The sequence below is a fragment of the Bidens hawaiensis genome, unplaced genomic scaffold (assembly GCF_021521415.1).
Source record: "Bidens hawaiensis isolate Kalapana, Puna unplaced genomic scaffold, B.hawaiensis_p1.1 tig00024004_1, whole genome shotgun sequence".
Classification (NCBI taxonomy): domain Eukaryota; kingdom Viridiplantae; phylum Streptophyta; class Magnoliopsida; order Asterales; family Asteraceae; genus Bidens; species Bidens hawaiensis.
Window position 1 is genome coordinate 145,029 of NW_027493779.1, and position 24,774 is coordinate 169,802.

A 24,774-nucleotide genomic window follows, 5' to 3' on the forward strand; every position below is an offset into this window, starting at 1 on the left:
TAAAAAGAGTTATTTGAATGTTAGTTACCTCATATGACATATCTAAATCGGCATGGCTATGTGCAAAGTAGCTAGCACCAACGCAGCCCTCCTGGTCAAGGTAGAAAGTTAGAAACAACCCAAACACCCCCCAACATGAAATTCAAAAAAGGTTTTTGACTGTTTTATCTATTCTATATTCAATAATCTATCCCTGTTGATTTTCTTTTGACTTGAGTTAAAACCGTGGTTCCCATCCCAACCGTTTGATCAGAAGTAACATCCAACATCACAATACGTGCCATTCTTTTGTTGGTGGGTTTTGCTTTTTCATATCATCATCTTTTTTCGGTTAGGCAAAATACCGGAGAAGGAATAATAATAATAATAACCGAATAAGAACAACGATCACGGATCGAAATCCAAAGATTTAGGTGTAGAGAGAATAATAAATAAATTAGGGTTTTTGTTGTTTGAATATGCGGGTGGTGGTGATATTTATTTAATTTAGATTTAGGGTTTGGAAGAAAGAAAGAATGGTGAATTCAATGGTGGAAAGAGCAACGAGTAGTATGCTTATTGGACCTGATTGGTCCATGAATACTGAGATTTGCGATATCTGCAATCATGATCCTGCGTAAGGCTTTTTTTTTTCAGCATATTGTCTACTTCTCGATATTCATATCTGCAATATACTTTGTTCAACTTTCAGTAGGAGTTGAATATTTTACTTAGGGCTAAATCATTATGAAATTGGGGGTGGGGGATTTGCAATTAGCCCCTATACGAATTTAAGTAAAATGGGTCAAACTAAGGTCCCCGGGGATGGACACTATGAAAGAAGTTTATATCGATCATTTTGAGTCGCATAAACTGTTGTGTTGCATGTATAATCAAGTTTTCCCAGTTCAATTATTGTTCTGTTCGCTCATGTTAGTTTTATACATGTCTCTTTAAGTTCTATTTAAACTTTATAAATGCTTCTTCTACATTTTGACCTTTTTTGTTTTTCATGTTGTTAACATACAATCTTTTCACTTTCATTTACTCCTGATTCTTGTGGTGTTAAAAATGGATATTATTGTTATTCAGGCAAACCAAGGATGTTGTTAAAGGCATAAAAAAACGTCTTCGAAGCAAGAATCCAAAAGCACAGCTTCTTGCATTAACAGTAAGCACAAAGAAAACTACTTGATTTGTTTATGTAGATTTTTACCATTCACTCAACTGTTTGATCCAATCTGTAGTTGCTCTTGAGTCCCGAGGACCATTATTTTGGTGCATTTAAGTTATTTACCGTGCTTAATCACATAAAATTCCTCAACTTTGTTTACTGTGTTTAAGCTATTGGAAACAATGATGAAGAATTGTGGGGATTTTGTCCATATGCATGTAGCTGAGAGAGATGTGCTTCATCAGCTGGTGAAAATAGTTAAAAAAAAGGTCAGAGCTAGAGCTTGGTTAATTAATTTAACACCGCCTTGTTGAAAATGTTATAAGCATGACTTTGTTATCTGATAAATGGCAGCCTGATTTTCATGTAAAAGAGAAGATCCTAATTCTAATAGATACTTGGCAAGAAGCATTTGGAGGGGCAAGAGCAAGGTATCCACAGTACTATGCAGCATACCATGAGTTATTGGTAAGTTTTTCTTTTGCGGTTATTGAGAATACTATAAAAGAGATGAAAATAATAGTTGATATTATGATTACAATAGATGGGAACCCTTAATATATAGGAAACAAGCCAGAAGCCCTAAATAAATCCTCATAATAAGCTAGTAATAATATACCCTAATTATAATTGACAATTACTTTTTCAGCGTCTGGGGGCAGTATTTCCACAGAGGTCTAACACACCAGCACCTGTTGTAACAAACTCACAAACACAGAGTAGGTCGTCATCGTATGCAAATTATCCAGACAATGGGAATGAAGAACCTGAGTTTCCAACCTTGAGGTATATCACGTTTCAGTTTCTTGTAAGGAAATTTCATTCGTTTATTTAAGATTCTGTTAACTCTATCTGACATTTTCTACCATAGTATGCTAAACTTGCTTATCTGTCAAGTTTTGTATATATGTGTGGCTGTATTTTATGATGTTCTCATGTTCACATATACACTTTTGGCTATCAAAGAAACCTCTATATCGTTATTCCTTTTGGTTTCAGTTTTTTTAAGGTGACTTGTGTTACAATAATACAACCAACTATTTTAACATGGACCATAGACTAGGTGTCGAATGTCTATATTCAACAGCATATACAGTATGCCTTGTTTCTATTTTTTACTTTGATATTCATTCCATTTAGTTATATTTATTGGTATTGAATTATTAGGGTTTATTTGTGTGCAGCCCATTTGACTTGGGACAAGAGGATTAGGCATGATTTGCTAGACCTGCACCTCTCCGAGGATGCCTTGAAGACGTAGTTAAGGATTATTAGGGGGAAGATATAATTAGAAATGTGTCTTAGGGAAATAACTGTACCTAATTAGTATTTGTTGTTGTTATTATTATTATTATTATAATAATTATTATTATTATCATTGTTATTAGTACTATTATTATTACTTCTGTTATTATTATTATTTTTTTGTTGGTACTAAATACTACACTATGCTTATATATATATATATTTTTTTATTTTGTACTATTATTATAATTTTATTTGTCTATCCATTATTAAAACAGTTATTATTTTTATTATCTACTCATTTGTTTATTTATTTATTAATGTTATTCCCTTCTAATAGCCTTGCTATTTGTGGGATTTTTACTGGGTATGGCGGTTGTTATTGTTGTATTTGTATATAGCCCATTTTAAGATGTTCTATAATAGTTTTCCACCGTTTTCTGTTACTTGAATATTACTACTATTATATTTATTTTAGTTATTATTTTATACTATTTTTGTTTTTTTCTTATTATTATTTATTTATTTATTGTTATTGCTTTTCCTATGTTGTTTTAGGGTTCTTGTGTAGAACTATATGCATCTTTTATATGGTCCATGGCTAGGTTTTTTGGAGCTGGGGCCTCTCTGTCCTTTAGGATAGTCCCGACTAATGGTCTTACAATAGTGGGACTTTTGACTGGGTATGGTTATTTTTGCTCTATATAGCCCATGGGTCCGAGATAGGTTTTTCTAAGTGTTATATATTGATGGTTCACCACTTAGTTAACTTCACTTGCTTCTTGTAGTCTTCTGAACTTAAGTAATGAAACTAATTACCTCTGATAATTATCTGTAACTTAGCTTTTGTGCTGCGCTTGATATATATTGTGCATCTACTGTAAAATGTTTATTAAGAGCAGTATTTCAGATGAATTTTTTGGTTTTGGTGTTATCATTTATTTACCTATTTGCACGGTGTTTGTGCCATCTAGTACAAGGTTGTCTACATTAAAGTAGCTGTAGATTGATTATCTTATTCTTTGTTTATTTTTGTTTTTACTTTTCAGTTTAACAGAACTCCAGAATGCACGTGGTATAATGGATGTACTTGCAGAAATGCTGACTGCAATCGACCCAGAAAAGAAAGAGGTAAAATAATTAATAACCATATATTTTGTTTCTAATCGCTTCATAATTACATGTTTGTTCCTAATTTGGGATGTCAGGGGCTTAAGCAAGAGACTCTTGTAGATTTAGTGGAACAGTGCCATGCGTATAAGAAAAGAGTCGTACACCTTGTCAATTCAACTTCGTAAGGCCTTGTTTCGCCACACTTATTGTGCATAAGTTCAAGTTATCGCTTTTTCCGCTGAGCTGTACATTGTTTTACAGGGACGAATCACTATTATGTCAAGGCTTAGCTTTGAATGATGACCTACAACGGGTCCTCACTAAACATGAATCACTTGTTTCCGGAACTTCACAAAAGCCAAAGCTGGAAACTAGTAATCAGACATTGGTACCTGTTGATGCTCCTCTTATTGATACAGGGGACACCAAACAACCTGCTGCTGAGTAATAATCAACCAACATATATATATATATATATATATATATATTCTCCTCATTAATTCTAATCTGATGTTTAACCATATATTATTTCGATTCGTTGAACGTAGGTTTACCTCGGGTACTAGTATTGGAGCCGAGGCAGAGCTGCTGGCCATTACACGTGTTACAATCTACGAGCCGTCAGCAACAACGGAAGTCAACCCAAAGTTTGACCTTTTGAGTGGAGATGACTTTAGCTCTGAAAATTCTTTAGCTATCGTACCAATGGCTGAACTTGAGTCTAGTACTCCGGTATCCCAACACAATGCCCTAGCCCTTGTGGACATGCTAGGTGTGCCAAGTGCTCCAGCTCCTGGTCCAGTTGGACAACCATATACTTCACCGCCTCAATTTCAACAGCCCCAAAATTTTGACTCACTTTATCAAAATGCAACTACTTCCAATACTCAATATGTGCAACAAACACCGTTCAACCAAGGATCTACTTCTTCATGGAATGGAAATGCGCCTCCAGCGCAGTCACCTTTACCTCCCGGTAAGTCAACTTTTCTATTAATTCTTATTGCTATATATATACAAAAACACACGTAGCTCTCCACTGATGAGATTTTTTCAAATACTTTTTTATTGTTTTTTTTACCGCCAATTGAGGTTTTGTTTCAATAGGTTTATTATTTTATTTAATTAGTTCTGAGCATATTTTGTTTTTCTCTTTTAAGCTTTAAGATTGAATGTTTTATAAAGTTTCAAGTATGCCGTTGCGACGTGCTTATTTTTATCTATGTTTTGGTATAAATTTTGTTAAAAAAGGAGTTGCCTCACAGTTTAGTATATTTTTGGGTAGTGTGACGCCGTTTTCATTTTTCAACATTCTAATATTATAATATAACGCTTTATCAAATTTTGGATATGCCTTTTGCGACGTGTTTATTTTAGATATGTTTCGATAAGAGTTTTGTTAATAATCGAACAACATTGGTACCATATCGTCATTATCGGAACCAGTACCGATATTCGTTTTTATGCTTTTTGATCAACTTAAAACACTTTTTTTGGAAGCTCAATATATTAAAACGAAAAAACTTGCAAGTTACAAGGAGCCCGAAAGCTGGAGATACAATTACATTAAAATGAACTTAACACAACTTTTATGTAATGAAAGCGTTTGCAAATAAACCTTTACTTATCGTAAACAATACCGAGTACCACTATCGTGACAAATCTAGTTGCGTTCAGAATAAGATATTCTCGGTGTCGTATAGTATACCGATTGGCTGTACCATCTCGGAAACGAACCGAACTGATGTGACTAAACAAATTAGGTACCGGTATTATCAAAACCGATATTGGCGTTCATTTTTATGGTTTTGATCCGTGTAACATATTTTGTTTCTTTTTCAATGTAATTTTTTACAAAATATAAAATTCTAGAGTATATATTGTTACGCCACACTAATTTTCATCTACGTTTTGATATAGTTTTTGTTCAAAACTAAATCACCGCGACACACGGAGATTCCCCCTATTATTTGAAACACGATGCTCGTATTCTTAGTTCAAGCAATATCGCAGGTGCTCCCACCGGCGAAGGACTACCACTACCACCTTGGGAAGCCGAGGCAGCGGATGATAACCAGTTAGAGGGTCCTCATTACTCTCAACCTCAAGGTTTACAAGCTAATGATGTGGGACCTAGCATGTACACTCAGCAGCCAATGACAGCTATCCATCTCCCACCAATGAACAGCCCAGGTTTCTATCCTCAACAAGGGCAACAAATGGTGCCACATCAACCTGGTCCAGTTCACATGTATCCACCTCAGCAAATGATGCAACCGCCCTATGGCTATGTTAACTATGGTTATGGATACGGATATGGGCAGCAACAGTCGATTGATCAAAGAATGTTGGGGCTGTCGTTGAACAACTCTACAACGGTTTACGCAGGTCCGTCCATGGCTAATGCATCATATGTGCATGTGCCATCTGGTAAGCCTACACACACTGAAGACAAGCTTTTTGGAGACTTAGTTGATTTCTCAAAAGTTAAGCCCAACAAAAGCTAATGATTTATGAGGTATCATTATATTCTATGTACTTGCTTTCCTTGTTTGGTTTCATTTTTCTAGTAATTTTATTCAAATGTTATTTCCTCTGATTTATGTACATTTCATCAAGCAATATATCATACACACAAGTGGGAAACATTATTGATATTTTATTAGTTTGTGGAAATACTTTTGTAGCTGTCACCAGGGTACCTGCCCACAAAGGTAATGTTGTTGAGCATGGCTAAAGAAAGTAAATGTAAAGGTTTTGGTGAGAAAAACAAAGTTTTTTTTGTTAGTTTAAACTTGTCTAACTAATCCCCACATGTGGTTCTGATTAAATCCTAGTTATAATAAACTTATAAAGCTTTATATGTATATTGAAACTAGAGGGCGCAAACTTGACCCAAAAGTTTTCAAATGGTTCAGTTTGGTTATTCTAAAATTATATGGCTCATTTGAAATTCCATCTTATAATTTTGGGTCAAAACGGGTCCACAACTTTAAAAATTGGATCGATGTGGGATGGTGTCTTAGTAAAATGAGACAAGTTTCGGACTGAAATGGGTTCGATAGGAACGGGTTTCGGGCCGACACGGGTTTCCGCATGCAAGTATTTTAACTAGTTTTAAATAGGTTTACATTAACAAAACTATTTTTGTGGAATTTAAAACTATTAATTGTCTTCATTCAACGTTTTAATGTCTCAAAACATAATATAAAACTTAGGTGGTGTTTGTTTTACTCTAAAAGCTCTTCTCCATCATTTTTGTTTGCGCCATGCAGACCACGCACAGACGTAGTGGTCTGTAATGTGTTTGTTTTTTTAGAAGATATTTTATTAGAAAAAGGTGTGTGCGTTCTCTAATCCTAGAAGACATGGACTAATCAATTCTAACATCTTCAAACTTCTAAACCTTACTCCTTCAAACAAAATAACATCATTCCTCTCCTCTACTCCTACTCCACCTCAAACCAGTCACCATCTCCTTTACCCCCGTTGTCGGCCCCCTCTCCTCCACCCCCACCGTCGACCTTCCCCCTCTCCACCTTCACCGTCATCCCCCTTTTTCCTCTATCCCCACAACCGCCACCTCTTCTCAACCTGCAGGTAACATAACCAATTATGTTATGATTATGTTATGTTTTGAGATTGATTAGTGACTTGAAAAATTGTTTTTGTTTAGGTTTGAATTGAGCACTTGGTTTGAATATGTTTAGGTTTAAATTGAGGAATTGATTTGTGCCTTGGAAAATTGTTTATGTTTAGGTTTGAATTGAGCACTTGAAGAATTGTTTATGTTTTGGGTTGAATTGAGCACTTGGTTTAAATATGTTTAGGTTTTAATTGAGTAATTAGCCTTCAAAAATTGTTTATGTTTATGTTTGAATTGAGCATTTGAAAAATTGTTTATGTTTAGGTTTCAATAGAAGTTTGCAGAAGCTAAAAACCAAGTAGTCTTCTTGCATATTGCTAATGTTCGGTTCACCTTTTCTTTTACAGATGTCTGTAGATGTGGTTCGTAGACTACAAATATTTTACTTATGAAAATACAAACTGCACCTTAGTAACTATGTTGTAATCAATCTAATATTATTATTTAACGTAATGATAATACAGTTAATACAATACGTACGGCTATACATACTCTAACTTAAAGTTGTGCTTACACTATGTTTCCGAGTTCAACGTAAGAAAGGAAAGAAAAGGAGACTTGTGTTCTCAAGTTTCATTTAAGGAAGGAAAAGGAAAGAATAAAAAGTGTGTTTCGGAGTTTCATTTAAGGAAGAAAAGAAAAGTAAAGAAAGAAAAGTTAGGGCTTTTGTAGTGCAACTTCTTTCTTTCCGTTTTGGAAGGAGTTGGATGGAAGGAAAGGAAAGGGAAATGAATGAAAGGAAAGGAAAATGAAAAAATAGAAAAGAAAGGAAAGGAATGGAAATGTTTCCCTTTCTTTTCCTCTCCTTCGTTAAGTGAGCTCGGGAATCCAGTGTAACATTAACACTCTGTTTCCGAGTTTCATTTAAAGAGGGAAATAAAGGAAAGGAAAAAGAAAGGAATGGAAAGGAAAAGAAGTGATATTATTATATGTTCCCTAGTTTGATGGAAATGAAAGGAAAATAAACATTGTATGTGTTCCCTAGTTGAGTGGAAAAGAAAAGAAAGCTATAATTTTACCATTAAACCCTTATGGAAAATTAAAATAAAAAATGCATTACTTTCCATTCTCCATTACTCGTAAGCTACTCGAGATCGGGTCGTGAAAAACTCGATCGAGCCGAGCTTAAGCGAGCTCGAGCCTAATAAAAGTAAGGTCGTTTAATAAACGAGCCCGAGCCCGGGCTTCACTTATCGAGCCGGGTCTGTTTCGTGGTTAGCAAGAGTTATAATTTGGCTATACATAGGTAAATGAAATATGACCAGTAGACAATTCAAACATGTGCATATAGAACAAAAACACCAAATTTGAACAAACTTGAGAATTGTATCTATGTTAAAGTTGCAGACAAAACATTGAATCCAACAACCTAAATACAGTAGGTTTTCCAATCTAACATGCCTATCGGCTTATCAAGGTGGTAATTTGGTGCGGACGGAAGAGGGCAACGGCGCCGGAGGTGGAAGAGTGGTGACGGTGATGGAAGAGTAGAAGGTAGGGTTCTTGATCTATCAACGTATGACTGTCAAAGTTTATGGTTATAAGGATTATTAAGGATGGGTAAGATTACAAGGTGTCGACTTGTCGGAGTATTCAGATGATGAACGACGGCTGGTTAGGTTTGGTTAACGTACGAAAAGGAGGAGGGAAGCGTATGGTATGATGAAGATAAGGCTAGGGCAGGATCTTAACCCTTTCCTTTCTCTCCTATTCTTTCCAATTTGGAAGGAAAATAAATATAATCAATTTCCTCTTAGTTTCATTTCCATTCTTTTCCTTTCTAATCTTAAAAAAACTAGGGAACACATTTTTTTTTCCTAATTTCCTACCCTTTCTTTTCCTTTTCCTTTATAATTGAGACTCTGGAACAGAGTGTAAGGGATAGCTAAATGTAACATTGCTGAACTTTTGTGTCTTCGACATTAAGAGCCAACACTTGTTTGATGTTGTGAACGAACAAGGTTGGTCTTCAGGGTGTGTTGGGTGGGCAACCGGTGCAAGCTCAAAATTTTATATCCTTGTTTTATATATTTAAAATTTAAATATTATGTAAGTATTAAATCCCAAATTTAAATAAGTCTATCCCCCCCCCCCCCCTTCACTTTGTTCCATTTGTCTTTCTTTTTTGCTTACCACTCTCCTTTGTTACATTTGTTCAATTTTTTATAATCTCGTATCATCCAAAATATTAAAAAAAAAAAAAAAGTTTCTATATCTTCTTCTTTATCTATTCATGTCCCATGTCACCCAAACAACAAACCTAATACATGGGTATTCTCCATAAATTGAGAATTTGGGTCTCACTGAGGTACTACTCAATTAAAAAGGCATCACGTTGAAATTGATTTTTATTTACCAATAAGAATTTTCTCTCAGAAGATGAATGAGTCAAGCCCAAGCTTAAAAGACCAAAGGTTATTTTTTTACTATGAATTTTGTTTATATATGCAAGTTACTATTTTTAAGTTTTATCTTACTATTCACACAACGCTTTTGAATCATATCAATTCGTAGTGTGGAACTGTGGAATATAACCACAATACTTAGATCTCGAACCGTGAAGGTGAAAATGCAAGACCAGAGAAAACACATTTAACGCTTTAAGCGCGTGTGACATTCGTTAAAATCGGGTCCCGTTTGCACTCGTTTGTATTCGTTTATGATCCGTTTATTATGTAAACCTACTCTTTTTGTAAACCGAAACTTATGATATAATCAAAATGATGGTTTTTATGTTACAATATTGTTTTACACTTGTTGGGTCTTGAAAACATCCATTTCGGGCCTTAAAACGCGTTAAAATCACTTAAAATGAACTACAGGGGGTCAATTTGTTGTTTTTGAAACGTGTGAATATTCCAGCCACCATCCCATCGCGATAAGCTATGGGGGAGACTCCTTAGGGGTCACGTATAGCGGCGGCAGCAGACCAGCAGACCTACATCATGTTTGTTTGTTGGTCTTATTATCCAAAAAATTCGAGTTTTGACCACCAAATCACTTGTTTAACCCTTTTAAACTCATCCTATAAATACGAGGCCCTCTCTAACATAAATACCTGCTCATAACTCTTTCCCTCACTCAAATTCAAAGACTTTAAAAGGTTATTTTCATGTTTATGTCGGGTTTGATTTTCAAAGTCAAACTGTTGAAGTTTTTCGTTTTTGTTTGCTTAACTTAGTCTAACTCAATAATTGAATCATATGGCACAACATATATATGATACACCCCTTGTTACCTTTGGTAGTTAATTATCCGACCCCGGTTGGTTAAGTTTCAGGCCTCTTAAGGCAAGGCTACATGGAGGACTTTCGTGGTCTTTGTTATATATTTTCCTCATCTAACCATCTAACTTTATTATTGCTTACTAACCATGCTAACTTATATTTATCTTACTTATTTATCTAGTTCCATGGTTATGGGTTTGAAGAGTCTAGCCTCGGTTTAACCATAAATAGCTCCAAACCGTAAACCGAACTTTGTTTACTAGTTTTGTTAAATAATTGATTAAACACGTTTTATGCAGATTTAAACTTCTAAAATCATTTATACAAGTTCTATGGTTATGGGTTTGTAGATTCTAACCTCTATCTTAACCCGAAACTAGATCCGAACCGAAAACCGAACTTTCGTTTAAAGACTTTATTGTTAACTTTTTGGTTGTAAAACTTAAGTTTCATTAATTATTAGTTATTATACAAGTTCTTTGATATTTGGGCATGTGGAAACCATCTATGAACTTATTGTGAGATGGAAACCGAACCAAACCGAACTAGACAGATTTTCACTCGCTTAAGACACACAAGTGTGTTTTAACTATCAAGACTTGTATATTTATTTAAAAATACTTTACAAACTGATTTTAAATATTTTATTAAAGTACCTGGAATGTTGAATCCAACTTGACTTTATAACAAAGTTGGACCGACAAAATCGAACACTCGCTTAACGTACGTTGTTAGTTCTGAAACAATAGAACTACATACTTGGTTAAGTATTATTAGATTTTATTGAGTTATCTCATAACATTTATTGTTCCGGAAAGTTGACTTTGGGATTGACCGATTATCAAGACCCGAACCAGCAACCCGAACACCCGTTAAAACCTGTTTTAGTATCTATATTCAAAAGGGACTTGCATTCTTACATTTTTACCCACTTTATTACTTAACATAGGTTGAGTAAATATTAAGGTTAGATACTTTAACCAGGTTTCGAGCAAACTTATATTTTTAAATGGTTATTATTACAATTTCTTAAATAGTTACTTTTAAACCTTAAACTTTAAATGCTTACATTCCTTACCTTTTATTTTAAAGCATTCCTAAAACAACCTTTCTAATTCAAGGATTTTATTTTTATTTTAGGTCTTGCTCGCTAGACCCGTCCTTCCGATTACCCGACTTTTTCCGAACCAAGTTTAATACTTGAATGTGAGTATTTTCATACCCCGTTTTCCACCTTTCGTTTTGGGGGTGACATTTCATACTTATTCAAATTAAATGCTTTACACTTGAATCTTAAACCACAACTGTTATTGTATACTTTACTTAAATAAATGCTCGATTTGGTGTTCTATGCTTATATGTTTATATGCTTATGTGTTTTATCGCTTATGGAGGGTTGATTCATAAATCCGTGAACTATCTGGTATTCTCTTATAGCACGGTGTCTTTAATGTATTCTTATTAACGACCTCATGAAATCCGAATCTATTTGGTATTCTCTTATAGACGGTGCCGCTAATGTATTCTTATTATCGACCTCATGTTATCCAAATTATTGCTATTTATTTTGTTGTTTCGTATACAAGATTTGGCTTTTCTTTATTATATACATATATGCTCAAAACTATGAATTGCACACCAACCTTTGTGTTGAAAAACTTTATTTTATGAAATGTTACAGGTTTGCATTTAGGTTGATTATGGAGTTGGAGAAAACGTCATCAAGATCTTTAGGATATTAGCAAAAATGAACAATATTATTTGCTATATTTGGTTACGTTTATCTTATGAACAAGTATGTTATGTGACATTTTGAGGTTGTGAAATTAAATCAGTTGTTAAATATTGTCGCTTTAAACAGTGTCATGCGCTTATGGGCAATTCGTCGCATCCCGGCATGTTCCGCCGCCTTTGGTCGGGGTGTGACAAATTGGTATCAGAGCCGTGACTATAAGATAGGTGGTTAGATGTAACGACCTAGTATAGTATGCTTTAGGGTCCTATACGTGCGCTTATACGTGTTTACTCTATTTTGATTGTTCATTTCGCATGTTTATTTATAAACTTGTTTAAAATTCACCAATATCATAAATGTTCACATACACACACTTTCATAGTATGCTCAAGGTATCCTTACCTTAAAAACGCAAAAGTTAGATTTTCATTGTGTTTTATGGATTACAAGACTAACTTGGATCCCTTTGTTTAAAAATCCCTTAAAGGTTGCATTTATATTGAGTTTGTAGCCATTATAGAAAATGAGACACTATGAAACGACCATTTGACAAAAAGATTCCATGAATCGAAGGTGATTTACTTACCTGGGATGGTTGAATTGTAGTGGTCGTTTTCTAGGCCAACGAACCGTGTTATATATGTCAATACTTTAAGTAGTAGAATGCGAGCGTTCCGGTCACCATCAAATATTTGGTGTTGAAAACACGAGAGTCACGGTGGTTCGTAGATAAGTGTTTTTAACATCTCGTTGTATCTCTGTATTGTTATGTTTTATTATCGTTATTTGAGTCGAAAATATGAAAAAGACGCGGTGGTTCGTGCACATGTTTGGACTCCAATATGGTGTTTTATAAAAAATATTTTTAGTGTCGGAATATCAAATCATGGTAGTTCACGTACGATTTTCCGACTCTATAAATCTCAAAATCTCGAATTTTCAAGCTTTAACCTCTCAAAACTCATTTTACGTTTTTGTTTTTGGATTGTTATTTATATACAAAGTTTCATATTTTATCTAACACTAACATCTTCTCTTCACTAACTCTAAGATTCACAATAAAAAAAAATTAAAGTTTTATTTTACTTTTATACACCCTCATATTCATTTCTTTTTACCTCAAACTTATTCCATTTATTTATAATTTTCAGCATGCCTTCGGTAAGCCGCAACCCGCGCAAGAACTCCAACCGACGTATGGCTGCTTTCATCGTCAAGCAAATGGCCGCTGTGATTCCCGAACTTGTAACCCAAATCCAAGCTACCCAACCTTCACCCGTTGTTGCACCCGTTGAACCCAAACCCGCATCTTACTTGTTTAAGCAATTTACAAGTGCTAACCCTACCGAATTCTTTATAACCAACTGTGCGACCACTTTGTTGCAATGGTTCGAATCGATTGAGAGTGTGTTCCGACACAGCGAGTGCCTCGATGCAAAAAAGACAAATTTCTCCTCGAGCATGTTTAGAAAATGGCTCTTACATGGTGGGGTAGTGTTATGCACCTCCAAGGATAGGAAATGGCTATGGCTCTTCCATGGTCCGATCTAAAGGCACTCATGATGGAGAAATTATGTCCTAAACACGAGCTCCAAAAGCTCGAGGAAGAATTTTGGAACCTCAAGCAAGATAGTGGTGATAATGCCGCTTATTCACTACGTTTACATGAGCTAAGCATCCTCGTCCCTCACTTGGTTACCCCTACCGAACTTGAACTTGAAAAATACATTGGGGGCTTACCAATGCAAATCCGGGAATTAGTAATGAGTAGCAAACCCGTGAACCTTGAGGACGCTATCAGTCTAGCCGATGCGCTATCGGAAAACCATGTGAAAGCGGGTACACTAACCCTTAAGAAGTCAAGTGAGAAAGCCAAGCCCGAACCCGCACCACAAGCCAAAGTTGACCCACCCCCACAAGCCATTAACTACTCAAACTCTTCCCGTCACTTCATCAAGAACTTGATTCCATCATGGGCACCGCAACTCGTATACCCCGGTTATTGTCCCATGAGGGGTTTAGTGAATGGAAATTTCGTTTTGAACAATACACAAAGATGAAAGATTCAAAAATTTGGAAAAGTATTGTAAGAGGACCTCAAAGGATCACCTATCAAAGGGCTAGTCTGATGAGGTTCTTGTGAAACCTGTTGCTCAATATGATGATGATGACTTTGCTAAAGTTGAAGAAGATGAGAAAGCTCTTTCCACTCTAACCATGGCACTCTCACATGAGATTGCCCTTCAGTTTAGAGAACTCCAGTCTGCTAAAGAGTTGTGGGCTGCACTGATAGAAGTTTATGAGGGAAATGAAGATATGAAGAGAAGTCGCCAAGATCTGCCGCGACAAAAGTTTAATATGTTTAATCATGTTTTGGGAGAGACATTGGAATCCCAACTTCAAAGGTTTATATCTCTCGTGACAGATATGAGAACTGCAGGAATCTTTCTGCAAACCTCATAAATTAACAAGTTGGTGAACTCTCTGCTGAAAAATTGGGACATGAATGTTGCGGTTATCAAAAAGACCAAGGATCTTAACAGAATGAGCATGACTGAAATGATAGCCACTGTTAAAGCCTGTGATATGGATGATAAACAGCGGGCAATAAATCACACTAGTTCATATAGTGCTGCGGGATATAATATTGCTCCTAACAGTGCTCTTATGTCTCAAGGTAGCTTCTCACTATTCAAGCCTACTCATCAACCACCACAGGGAAACTTCCAGATGTTTTCATCCACTCTAGGTCAATCATCATCATCCAATTCGCCCAATCCAGCTCCAGCATTTTTCACCAAATCTGGTCAGTCTACAAATCAGTCTACAAATGATTCCGGTAAAACCACTCCCAATCAGAACTTCAGCCAGATTCCCACAATACCAAAAGAAACTCAAGAAAATATAGCTCTAATGGCCGGATTTATGAATTGTTATCATGCTTTTCTGGCCGGAGATTTGGTTCAACCCGTGGTTGCTACTGAACTAGATCAGATCCATCCCGATGATGTTGAAGAGATGGATATCTCGTGGCAAATTGCAATGGCAATTTTTCGTGCCAAAAAGTTTACTAAAAGGATGGGTAGAAATAATTGGAACATGCCTAATAACCAAAAGGTGGGTTTTTAATAAAGAGACTCTCAGGTGCTACAATTGTCACGAGCCGGGTCACTTTTCTCGTGAATGTACTAACCCAGCTAAGGATGAAAATACGGAAAGGGCATTAGTTCCAGTTGGGAATGCTCAAGGCGAGGCCGGAGGTAGTTCGGTTAATGGTGAAAGAGGTATGGTTGCTCAAACGTTCTCTTGGGAAGGTCAGATGGCTGCGCTTAACATTGGAAATCAAACTGCAAATTTTGCAACTGTTGAAGACTATGAAGAAGAAAACACTGCTGAGGAGAAGGTCAAGGAGCTCTAGTTTGCATACATGGCGTTCACCTCTCCGGATTCATCTGAGGTACGTTTCCAACCATGTTCTTTAAAATGTGGTGAGAAAATAGAAATGTATAAGCTTAATAATGACAGTCTAAGTAGATATATGGAAAGAATAAAATCAGAAAATTTTAAACTTAAGAAGAATGAAAAGGGTTTTCTAGACAAAATAGAAGCTCAGAACAAGGATATTAAAAAACTTAAGTCTGATTTTAGCATGAAGAGTTGCCATTATCTAGATACCACACAATAAATTGCTGAGTTAACCGCTAAACTGGAAGCTTCCAAGTTAGAAATTTTAAATTTAACTAGTAAGTTTGAAAGGGCTGAACTTGATTTTAAGAAATTCGATGTTTCCAGTAATGTAGTTAACTCAATGATTGAGAACCAACTGTGGTGGAAAGAAAATGAAGGTGAGGGAATAGGATACAGTCAAGTTCCCCCACATTACAATAATAATTATGTTCCTACTCCTGTCACCAAGGAACAGGAGGAAAAGATAAAGAACATGAAGTATGGTAAACAAGACAAAGGTAATGGGACCAGCTCTGCGAGTGCTGGTCCGTCTACTTCAAATATGAACGATTCTAATATATCTACTTCATGTGCAGAAAAAGTAATTGTGAAGGAGTGGACTGATGAGGATGACGACCCTTGTTTTGATTTTGATAATAATGCTATTTATGATGTTTCTTTAAAACTTCCTGTTTTGAATTCTGTTATTCCGACTGTTTGTGGGGGCTCTGTTTTTAAAGAGCAAGGATTCTTGTGTGGTTGATTTGGTTGAAACTTTGAACTCTATTAATGTGGTTTCTAATAAAACAAAAAATTCAAAAACATCAAACAAAAAATACGTTGCACCTAAATTTGTCAAAGAGGGATGCTCTAATGACAAACAATGTGATAAGTTCAAAAAGGAGAACATGAGTTCTCGCAAACTTAAGCAGACTGGTCCACACAATCAGTCCAGACAAGAAGTTGCCAAAAATGATTTTTTTCATAAAACGTCAAACTTGCTTTAACTGTGGCACTCCTAGTCATATTGCCGGAAATTGTCCACATCGTCCGTAGGTTCCTTACTACGGATTTTATCAAAGGAATATGCCATACATGCCCCATAACGCGTACAAGCAAGGATTCATGCATTATCAAGCTAGTTCCTTTGACGATGATTGGAATCGAAACAAATCTGGCAGGTTTAGTCCTTATCAGACCAAATCTAACATGTCAAACAGAAAAAGTCAGAAACGGTGTTCCAAGTTCAAATTCTCACATGAACACTAAGGCTAGACCAAAACAGTAAAAGAAGACCGACTCGTCTACATCTACAATTAAAACACCGGAGATCATGACAACCATTCGTACCTATAATTCCAAATCATACAGACATAAATGGTTGCCCAAAACTCCGGCGAAAGTGTCTAATCATTCCATTTTTGATGATCAAAAGGATATGTCTTGGCAATCTGTGACAACTGTAGATGAGTCAGGGTCACCCAGTGTAAGTATGGACTGGGTACCAAAAACTAACTAATCCCGCACTTTGTGCAGGGACAACTATGGAGGAATATTATCAGACCTTGGTATGTTGATAGTGGTTGTTCCAGGCACATAACAGGGGACATTACCCAGCTGCACAACATTCAAACATTTAATGGCGGGTATGTGTCTTTTGCGGGAGGAGAGAAAGGAAAGATCACTCAGAATGGTACTGTAAGTAACGGTGTTTTAAAATTTGAAAATGTTAATTTTGTTCCAGAATTGAAGCATAGTCTATTTAGCGTCTCACAAATTTGTGACAAAAATTTTTCAACTCATTTTACTAAAAAGGAGTGCTTAATTCTGAAACCTGGTATAATAATACCAGAAGACTGGATTCTTGTTCGATCACAACGAAAAGATAATGCTTATGTGATCGACATGAACAAAAATGTTCCTGACAAAATAACCTGTTTGTTTTCAAAAGTGTCAGAACATAATGCAATGCTTTGGCATCGTCGGCTGGGTCATGCTAATACAAAAAATCTAAATCGTCTTGCTAAAAATAATTTAGTGCGTGGCTTACCAATCAAGGATTTTGTGACTGTTTAAAAATGTGTGGCTTGTGCTTTGGGTAAACATCATTAAAAAACTCACAAGCCAAAATTGATAAATACCATCTCGTCTATTTTTCAATTACTTCATATGGACCTTTTCGGGCCAGTTCATGTTCTGAGTCTGTCTCGTAGCTCTTATTGTCTCGTTATTACTGATGATTACTCACGTTTTACATGGGTATTTTTCTTGTCAAATAAGAGTGAAACTGCAGATCTTATCAAGAAGTTCGCTGTGCTCATGGAAAATCAACTGAATCTAAAGCTGAAGGGAATCCGTTGTGACAATGGAACAGAGTTCAAGAATGCGACTTTGAATCATTTCTGTTCAGAAAAGGGGGTGCTCCGTCAATACAACGCCCCACGAACACCTCAACAAAATGGTGTAGCTGAAAGAAGAAACAGAACTCTTATCGAAGCTGCAAGAATAATGCTGTGTGACTCCAAACTGCCACTGTTCTTTTGGGCAGAAGCTGTTAACACGGCTTGTTATGTTCAGAATCGGGTGATAATCAACAAATCCAAGATGAAGACACCATATGAGATTGTTTACGGTCATCAACCCACTGTTGCACATTTCAGAGCCTTTGGTTGTCCGTGCACTTTACTAAACCTCGAAACCACTCCAAAGTTTGGGGCTGCAGCCAATGAGTGTTACTTCGTTGGGTATGCAGGAAATACAGCTTACAGGGTCTACAACAAGTCCACCAAACAGATTTTAGAGTCTTATAAGAAAATGAGACTGATGCTCGTGTTGGTCCCGATTGGTTATTTGACTACAATGAATCCTTCAAACCATTCAATGTGTTTCCAGTTATCAGCACCGAATCTCTATGTGGTCCCACAGTGGAAGTTGCAAAGGAAAATCCACAGACTGTATCTCATATTTCTCCACTGATTGATGATGATGTTACAGAATTGAATAATGCTTCACCTGCCACTGACAATTAGTCCAACAAAACTCCAGAACCAGAATGCTCGCCAAACATAACTGAAAATGCAACTGATGTTGAGGGGGAGAGTTCTATTCGTCAGATCTTCGGGTGCACTTTGTTTCCAGATGACATTCCAAATGAATATGTCGCCAGCACTTCGTACTCTCACAGCACGGTGACATCTGGATGGAAAAACACTCTTGTTGATGATATTGAGAACTTGTCAAATCTGCAATCTACCGGTGATGTCTTTGATCAGCTAATTCCATCAAGAATTCAGAAAGATCATCCGATTGAAAATGTCATAGGTCCATTTGAAGCGGGAGTGTCCACCAGAAGCCAAACAGGACACATAAACACTTGCATGTTTTCGTGTTTCATCTCTCAAATTGAACCTAAAAATGTAGAAATGGCTCTTCAAGAACCAAGTTGGGTTGATGTTATGCATGAAGAATTGAATCAGTTTGATAAGTTGAAGGTCTGGAGATTGGTTAAACTGCCAAAAGGAAAGAAAGCTCTTGATACTAGATGGGTTTTCAGAAACAAGCAAGATGACACCGGGGTTATTATTCGTAATAAGGCACGATTGGTAGTTCGTGGTTTTCGTCAGGTTGAGGGGTTAGATTACACTGAAGTTTATGTCCCAGTGGCTAGACTTGAGGCTATTAGAATTTTTCTGGCATATGCTTCATTCATGGGGTTTACAGTATATCAGATGGATGTTAAGACCGCGTTTTTGTACGGTGAAGTAAAGGAGGAGATTTATGATGATCAACCACCAGGTTTTGTTAATTCCAAAAAACCAGATCATGTTTACAGGCTAGACAAGGCTTTGTACGGGTTACACCAAGCTCCTCGAGCGTGGTATGCTACGTTGACCAAGCATCTTCTTGATCATGGGTACAAGCGTGGAACCATCGATCAAACTTTGTTCCGAAAAACTGTCGGAAAAGATTTGATTCTCGTCCAGATTTATGTTGATGACATCATTTTTGGGTCCACCAGCGCTGATTTGTGCACTGAATTTGAAGGGGTAATGAAGAAGAGGTTTGAGATGAGTTCGTTGGGTGAAATGACAACGTTTAAGAGGCTACAGGTTCGTCAAAGCTCAGAAGGAATTTTACTCCATCAAGGGAAGTACGTTGAGGATATGCTAGTAAAGTTCGAGTTTGAAGATTCAAAGAGTGCCAACACTCCCATGGCGGAAAGACCACTATTGTCATCTGATCCTGATGGGAGTCCCGTAGATAAAAAATACTACAGATCGATGATCGGGTCTCTGATGTATCTGACAGCAAGTCATCCTGACATTTTGTTTGCAATCTGCCAGTGTGCTCGGTTCCAGGCTAATCCTAAACTCTCTCATTTAATTGCTGTTAAACTATTTTTAGATATCTGAAGGGACAACCAAAGTTAGGCCTTTGGTATTCCAAACAATCAGAATTTGATCTTTATGCTTTTGCTAATAGCCATTATGGTGGAGATGACATTGACAGGAAATCCACGTCAGCTGGTTACCAGTTCCTAGGAGACCGTCTCATTTCATGGCAGTGGAAGAAACAACAGACGGTGTCTACTTCGACTGCCGAATCGGAGTATGTTGCTGCATCTGCTTGCTGCTCTCAGGTTATCTGGATGCAAAACCAACTGCTGGATTACGGTTTGGATTTCTTGGCACTCCTATCTTTTGTGATAATGATGAGGCCATTTCCATTGTGAAAAATCCTGTTCAACACTCCAAAACCAAGCACATCGATATTAAAATTCATTTTATTCGTGACTGTTTCGATCAAAAATTAAATCATCTTGAACAAGTCCACACTGACAACAATGTAGCGGACTTATTTACAAAACCGGTCGGAACAACCAAATTTAATGTGCATGTGGGTATTCTTAAAATGCTTCGTTTCGAGGATTAAGTCTTTTTGGGTATAAATTTGTACATTTATGTTATTCTTGCACAAATTTAGGGGGAGAAAAATCAAAAAGTCAAAAATAGTGTGTGTGCGTTGCTTTTCATTATTAAAAAAACAAAAGATCAAAATAGTGTGTGTGCGTTTTTATTAAAAAATAAAATAAAAATTTTCAAGATTCATTCTCGCTTAAAATTATGTCGATTGCTAAAGTTTGAAGGACATATATTCGTATATGGTTGGTCCGGTGTTCTACTTGTAGCTTCACAGGATAGCGATTTACCCAACGACTGAAAGCACCCGGGGCGATTATGATGTGTTTTGTGTTTTGTATTCTTTCACTTAAAATTATGTCGGTAACTTTGAGCTGGAAGGACACGTATTTCATACATCTTTGGTCTGGTTAACCACTTGTGGTCATACAGGATAGCCATTTACCTAAAAGCTTAATAGTGACCGGGGTGACTGAATCTTTAACACGTGTGTTTTATGTAACTCCATGGGAAATGATATTACTATTCAGTTAACAGCTTTTTAGAAGCCTCAAAATATTTTCAAATGAAAAATTTATCCAACCTTTGGAAAGTGATAGATAAATTGTTTATGTATGCCTAACGGGTGAAGTTATTAAGCTTAAAAGGCTCTAGAACAGTCATTGATATTGTATGGTAGCTTTCCATGGTGCGTAAAAGTTGAAATGATATAAACTAAATTTGCTAAACTTAATGTGGAGAGTCATTTTGAAGACAGGTGCATGTCTCCAGATACATCTCTCTGAATGATAGGCAGAAAAGCAATTACCCAGTCATACACGAGCCCGCTAGTGTCTTGATCACCAAAAATATTATGCTATCATGTTTATTAATTATTAAAAAAAAATTCAGCAAAAGAGTTATTTGAGTATTATTTTAATCATTAAATTTTTTTTGAGAGGTTTAAAGGGTTAAACTAGAAATACAGAGATGAGGGCACACAAGTAAGTCCTGTCATGTCTCGAATGAAAGGCTTGTCAGTTTACTGGCACTAAGTCCAACGTTCAACCTTAAAGCCTAAAATTTTTGCCTTTACAAAAATCTTTTGATCAAGCACTAGGGAGTTGGAGTCAAATTGGGGTGAATTGGGGAAAGCCAAATACGCTTTGAGAAGAGATAGGAGGCACCACAGGTCCATGAGTGATGTCTATCTAAGCTTTATGCCAAACTGAACCTTAATCATATCATTGATGCAATGAAAATCATGCTAAGTATGTTATACCTGCTATCAACCTGACTCTTTATGCCATAATAACGCTGAACATGAATCCTTGTGACAACCTCTTAAACAATACGATTCCATGTTCGGATCTTTTCATAAAAGGGTAGCGTTTTACTAAAAACTGAAATTTGATCCTGATTTTTAAATTCAAAGGGAGTTACTGTGTATATTAAAATGTGTATTTATTTTGCCTTTATTTTTAGCTAATTTTATTTTGTTTTGTAATGTCTATTTTATTTATTTAATTTTTCCTCGAAATTACTCTCCTCGAAATGATCGTATAAATTTGAGCTTGTTTTGGAAATCGGGTTTCATAATTTGGGTCTTTTGTTTGCTGGAACATATGTCATTTGGGCTATTCACTGGCTTGAGCCCATTTAGTGTTCTCGGCCCAACTCCGGTATAACCATGAGTGGTATTAAAGTTTGTTTTGTTATCACTTTCATTATTTTCACAAAATCAAAACCCTTCTCACTCTTAAGCCTCTTAGCCGAAATCTAAAACCTCATCTCTAATAATCTCTCAGTGTGTATCTTATTGGATTAACAGGTATTGGACAAGCTCTACGAGATCTGTGTACAGTTAGAGTATTATCAGATGACTACCATGAAGTGATTCCATGAATAAAATAATGAATTTACAATGGATTCATGTGTATTTAAGGGTTTTGGTGGATATTTAAGGGGTTAATCAAGAGTTTTCGGTTGACTATTTTTGTCAAATTGCAGGTTTAATGGAGGTTTCAGGGATCTCAGTGGGGTGAAGATGATTACATGTTTCCCGAGGTGGAATCCAAGGGGTTCTATGTCCCCAGCTGTCAAGGAGTTCTCGGTTGACTTTCGTTGACCGTAACCACCGGTCTTGACAGAAAACATACGTTCTCGTTCAAGTTATGACCGAGAACCCTCGTTCTCGGTTAAATGTTGACCGAGAACCCCAATTCTCGGTTGATTTCATTATTTTTGTTGACTTTAGTTGACCGAGAACCCACTCTGTTGACCGAGATCTCTCCAATTGGGCTTTACTCTTACTGTTTGGGCCCACTCTTATACTGTGTTGTTCACTTGGGCCATATAATATCTTTTGGGCTCTCCTATGAGTTCTCTGTGGGACTGTTACAGTTCTTTGGACCAAAATCCCTTATAAACCATGGACAAATTTTTTTTTTTAAATATTATCAAATTAATCTATTGGCTATCTAACTTGATACATTTGGTGCAGAAATGGCTGATCAGAATCATTAAAGATTGCTGAATCGCGCAATGTAGCTAGATACTTATATGATCCACCTCTGACCCACAAGGAATTCAACTCTATGATTGTCGGCCTCAACACGTGCAGGATCTCTCACGCACTATGAGAGAATCCTGTCATTTGGAAGAAGATGATCACGGATTGCTGGAACAATGCGTCAATCAACCCACACGGACAAAATGGAGTCATATCCATAGATTCCAAAATACAGAAGAAGCCAGTTAGTGTCACTGAAGCTGTTGTGAGAGAGGTGTTGATGTTTGGTGATCAACCTGATTACTCGACTGAGTATTCTACTGATGTTGTCATAGAGGTTCTCACCAGAATGGGTTACGAGGGCACCTATCCTCCGGCAATCAAGAAACTATTTCACCCATACTGGAGATTCTTGATCCACACGTTTTTCACTTGCGTGTCCGGTAGGAATGGGGGGTTCTGATGAAATTAGTCATACTCAGATGTCTGCTATCACTGCTCTGATCATGGATTGGGATTACAATTATTCCAAGTTCGTTTTCAATGAAATGATGAGTAATCTGAAAGGGAAGAAGAAGGAGATGTTCCTTATGTATTCAAGGTTCCTGCAGATGATTTTCGACTCTCACTTTACAGACCTTGTAAAATCTGTTGACACTATGGATATGAAGTTATTGGGACCTAATACCTTTGGGTTCATGAAGCAAAACAGGAAAGGTGCCAAGATTTTTTATCGGGGCCTTCATGATCTGGTAAAATTTGGACGATTTGCTGAGATAGAAGCTGAGCCGGTCATAGCTCAGGTTGCTGATGAACACGCGGCACCAATTCAACCGCGTTTTGCAACTTACGAGATTTCTGATGATGATGAAGATGAGACTGAACACCATCATTCAGTTACCACTCCGAGTACTGAGATCTTAAGTGCTTTGGAAGCCGTGAAAGCTTTGTTTCAGTCAACTGCTCTGAAGCCTCCTCAGACTGCTGCTGAAATTAATGAAGAAGACATAGCTGAAGATCCAGCCGCAGACCTCGGTCCACGTAAACGAAGAAAGAAAGATCCGAGGCCTGGCGTGCTAATTAGTGAACCTGAAACAACCACCATACCATCTACTGATGCCACAACCAGCCCTCAACAACAAACTACTCAACCTGAGACACCTGCCCCAGAAGTACAAGCTGAACAAGATACATCTTATACTGAGCCGTCATTTCATGATTTGTTGTCTAGTGATTTTGGTGATGATTTTGATTTTGAGACAGATATTCCACAAATCAACACTAGCGATATTCCCTCAGGTTCATCTGGTCCAGATACTCAGGGTCAATCAAGTTCAGGCACATCAGACAAGATTGCCCAAATTCTGGCTATGCAAGAGACTTACCTACGAGATAAAGGTAAGTGTGTGGTTCTTGAAGATGCTCCTATTGACGTTCATGCACTACAACGTCGAGTCTTTGAACTCGAACAAGATTCGGTAGTCAAAGATGTTCGTATTCAAGAATTGGAAGATGGAAACTCTGATAAAGATTCCAAGATTAAGGAACTACAGTCAAACATGGGAGAACTAACGGCCTTGTATCTCGACATTTAACAAAAGTTGTTTCAAAAGTTTGGAGATGAGTTTAAAGGCAGTGATGATGTAGCTTCTAAAGCGCCCAACGTGAGTCAAGCTGGTAGGTCTACTGCTCGCCCTGTTGAAAACATTGATGACTCGGAATCACTGCAACAGTACATGGATGCTCCCCCCATCTCCAAGGAGAAATCAGACAGAATTAAGAAGAATCTACTTGAAAA

The 24,774-nt window shown here is 36.8% G+C and overlaps 1 protein-coding gene across 1 annotated transcript; it reads left to right on the forward strand.

Annotated features, from left to right (window-relative positions):
* The first annotated feature begins 293 nt into the window (after positions 1-293).
* On the forward strand, positions 294-6,130 carry LOC143568547 (TOM1-like protein 9). The gene is made up of 10 exons (XM_077054679.1): positions 294-616; positions 1,072-1,150; positions 1,324-1,422; positions 1,508-1,621; positions 1,803-1,939; positions 3,448-3,529; positions 3,607-3,692; positions 3,773-3,955; positions 4,060-4,487; positions 5,525-6,130. The coding sequence occupies exons 1-10, from the start codon at positions 516-518 to the stop codon at positions 6,016-6,018; spliced, it is 1,803 nt and encodes a 600-aa protein (XP_076910794.1). The 5' UTR covers positions 294-515; the 3' UTR covers positions 6,019-6,130.
* The last annotated feature ends 18,644 nt before the right edge of the window (positions 6,131-24,774 follow it).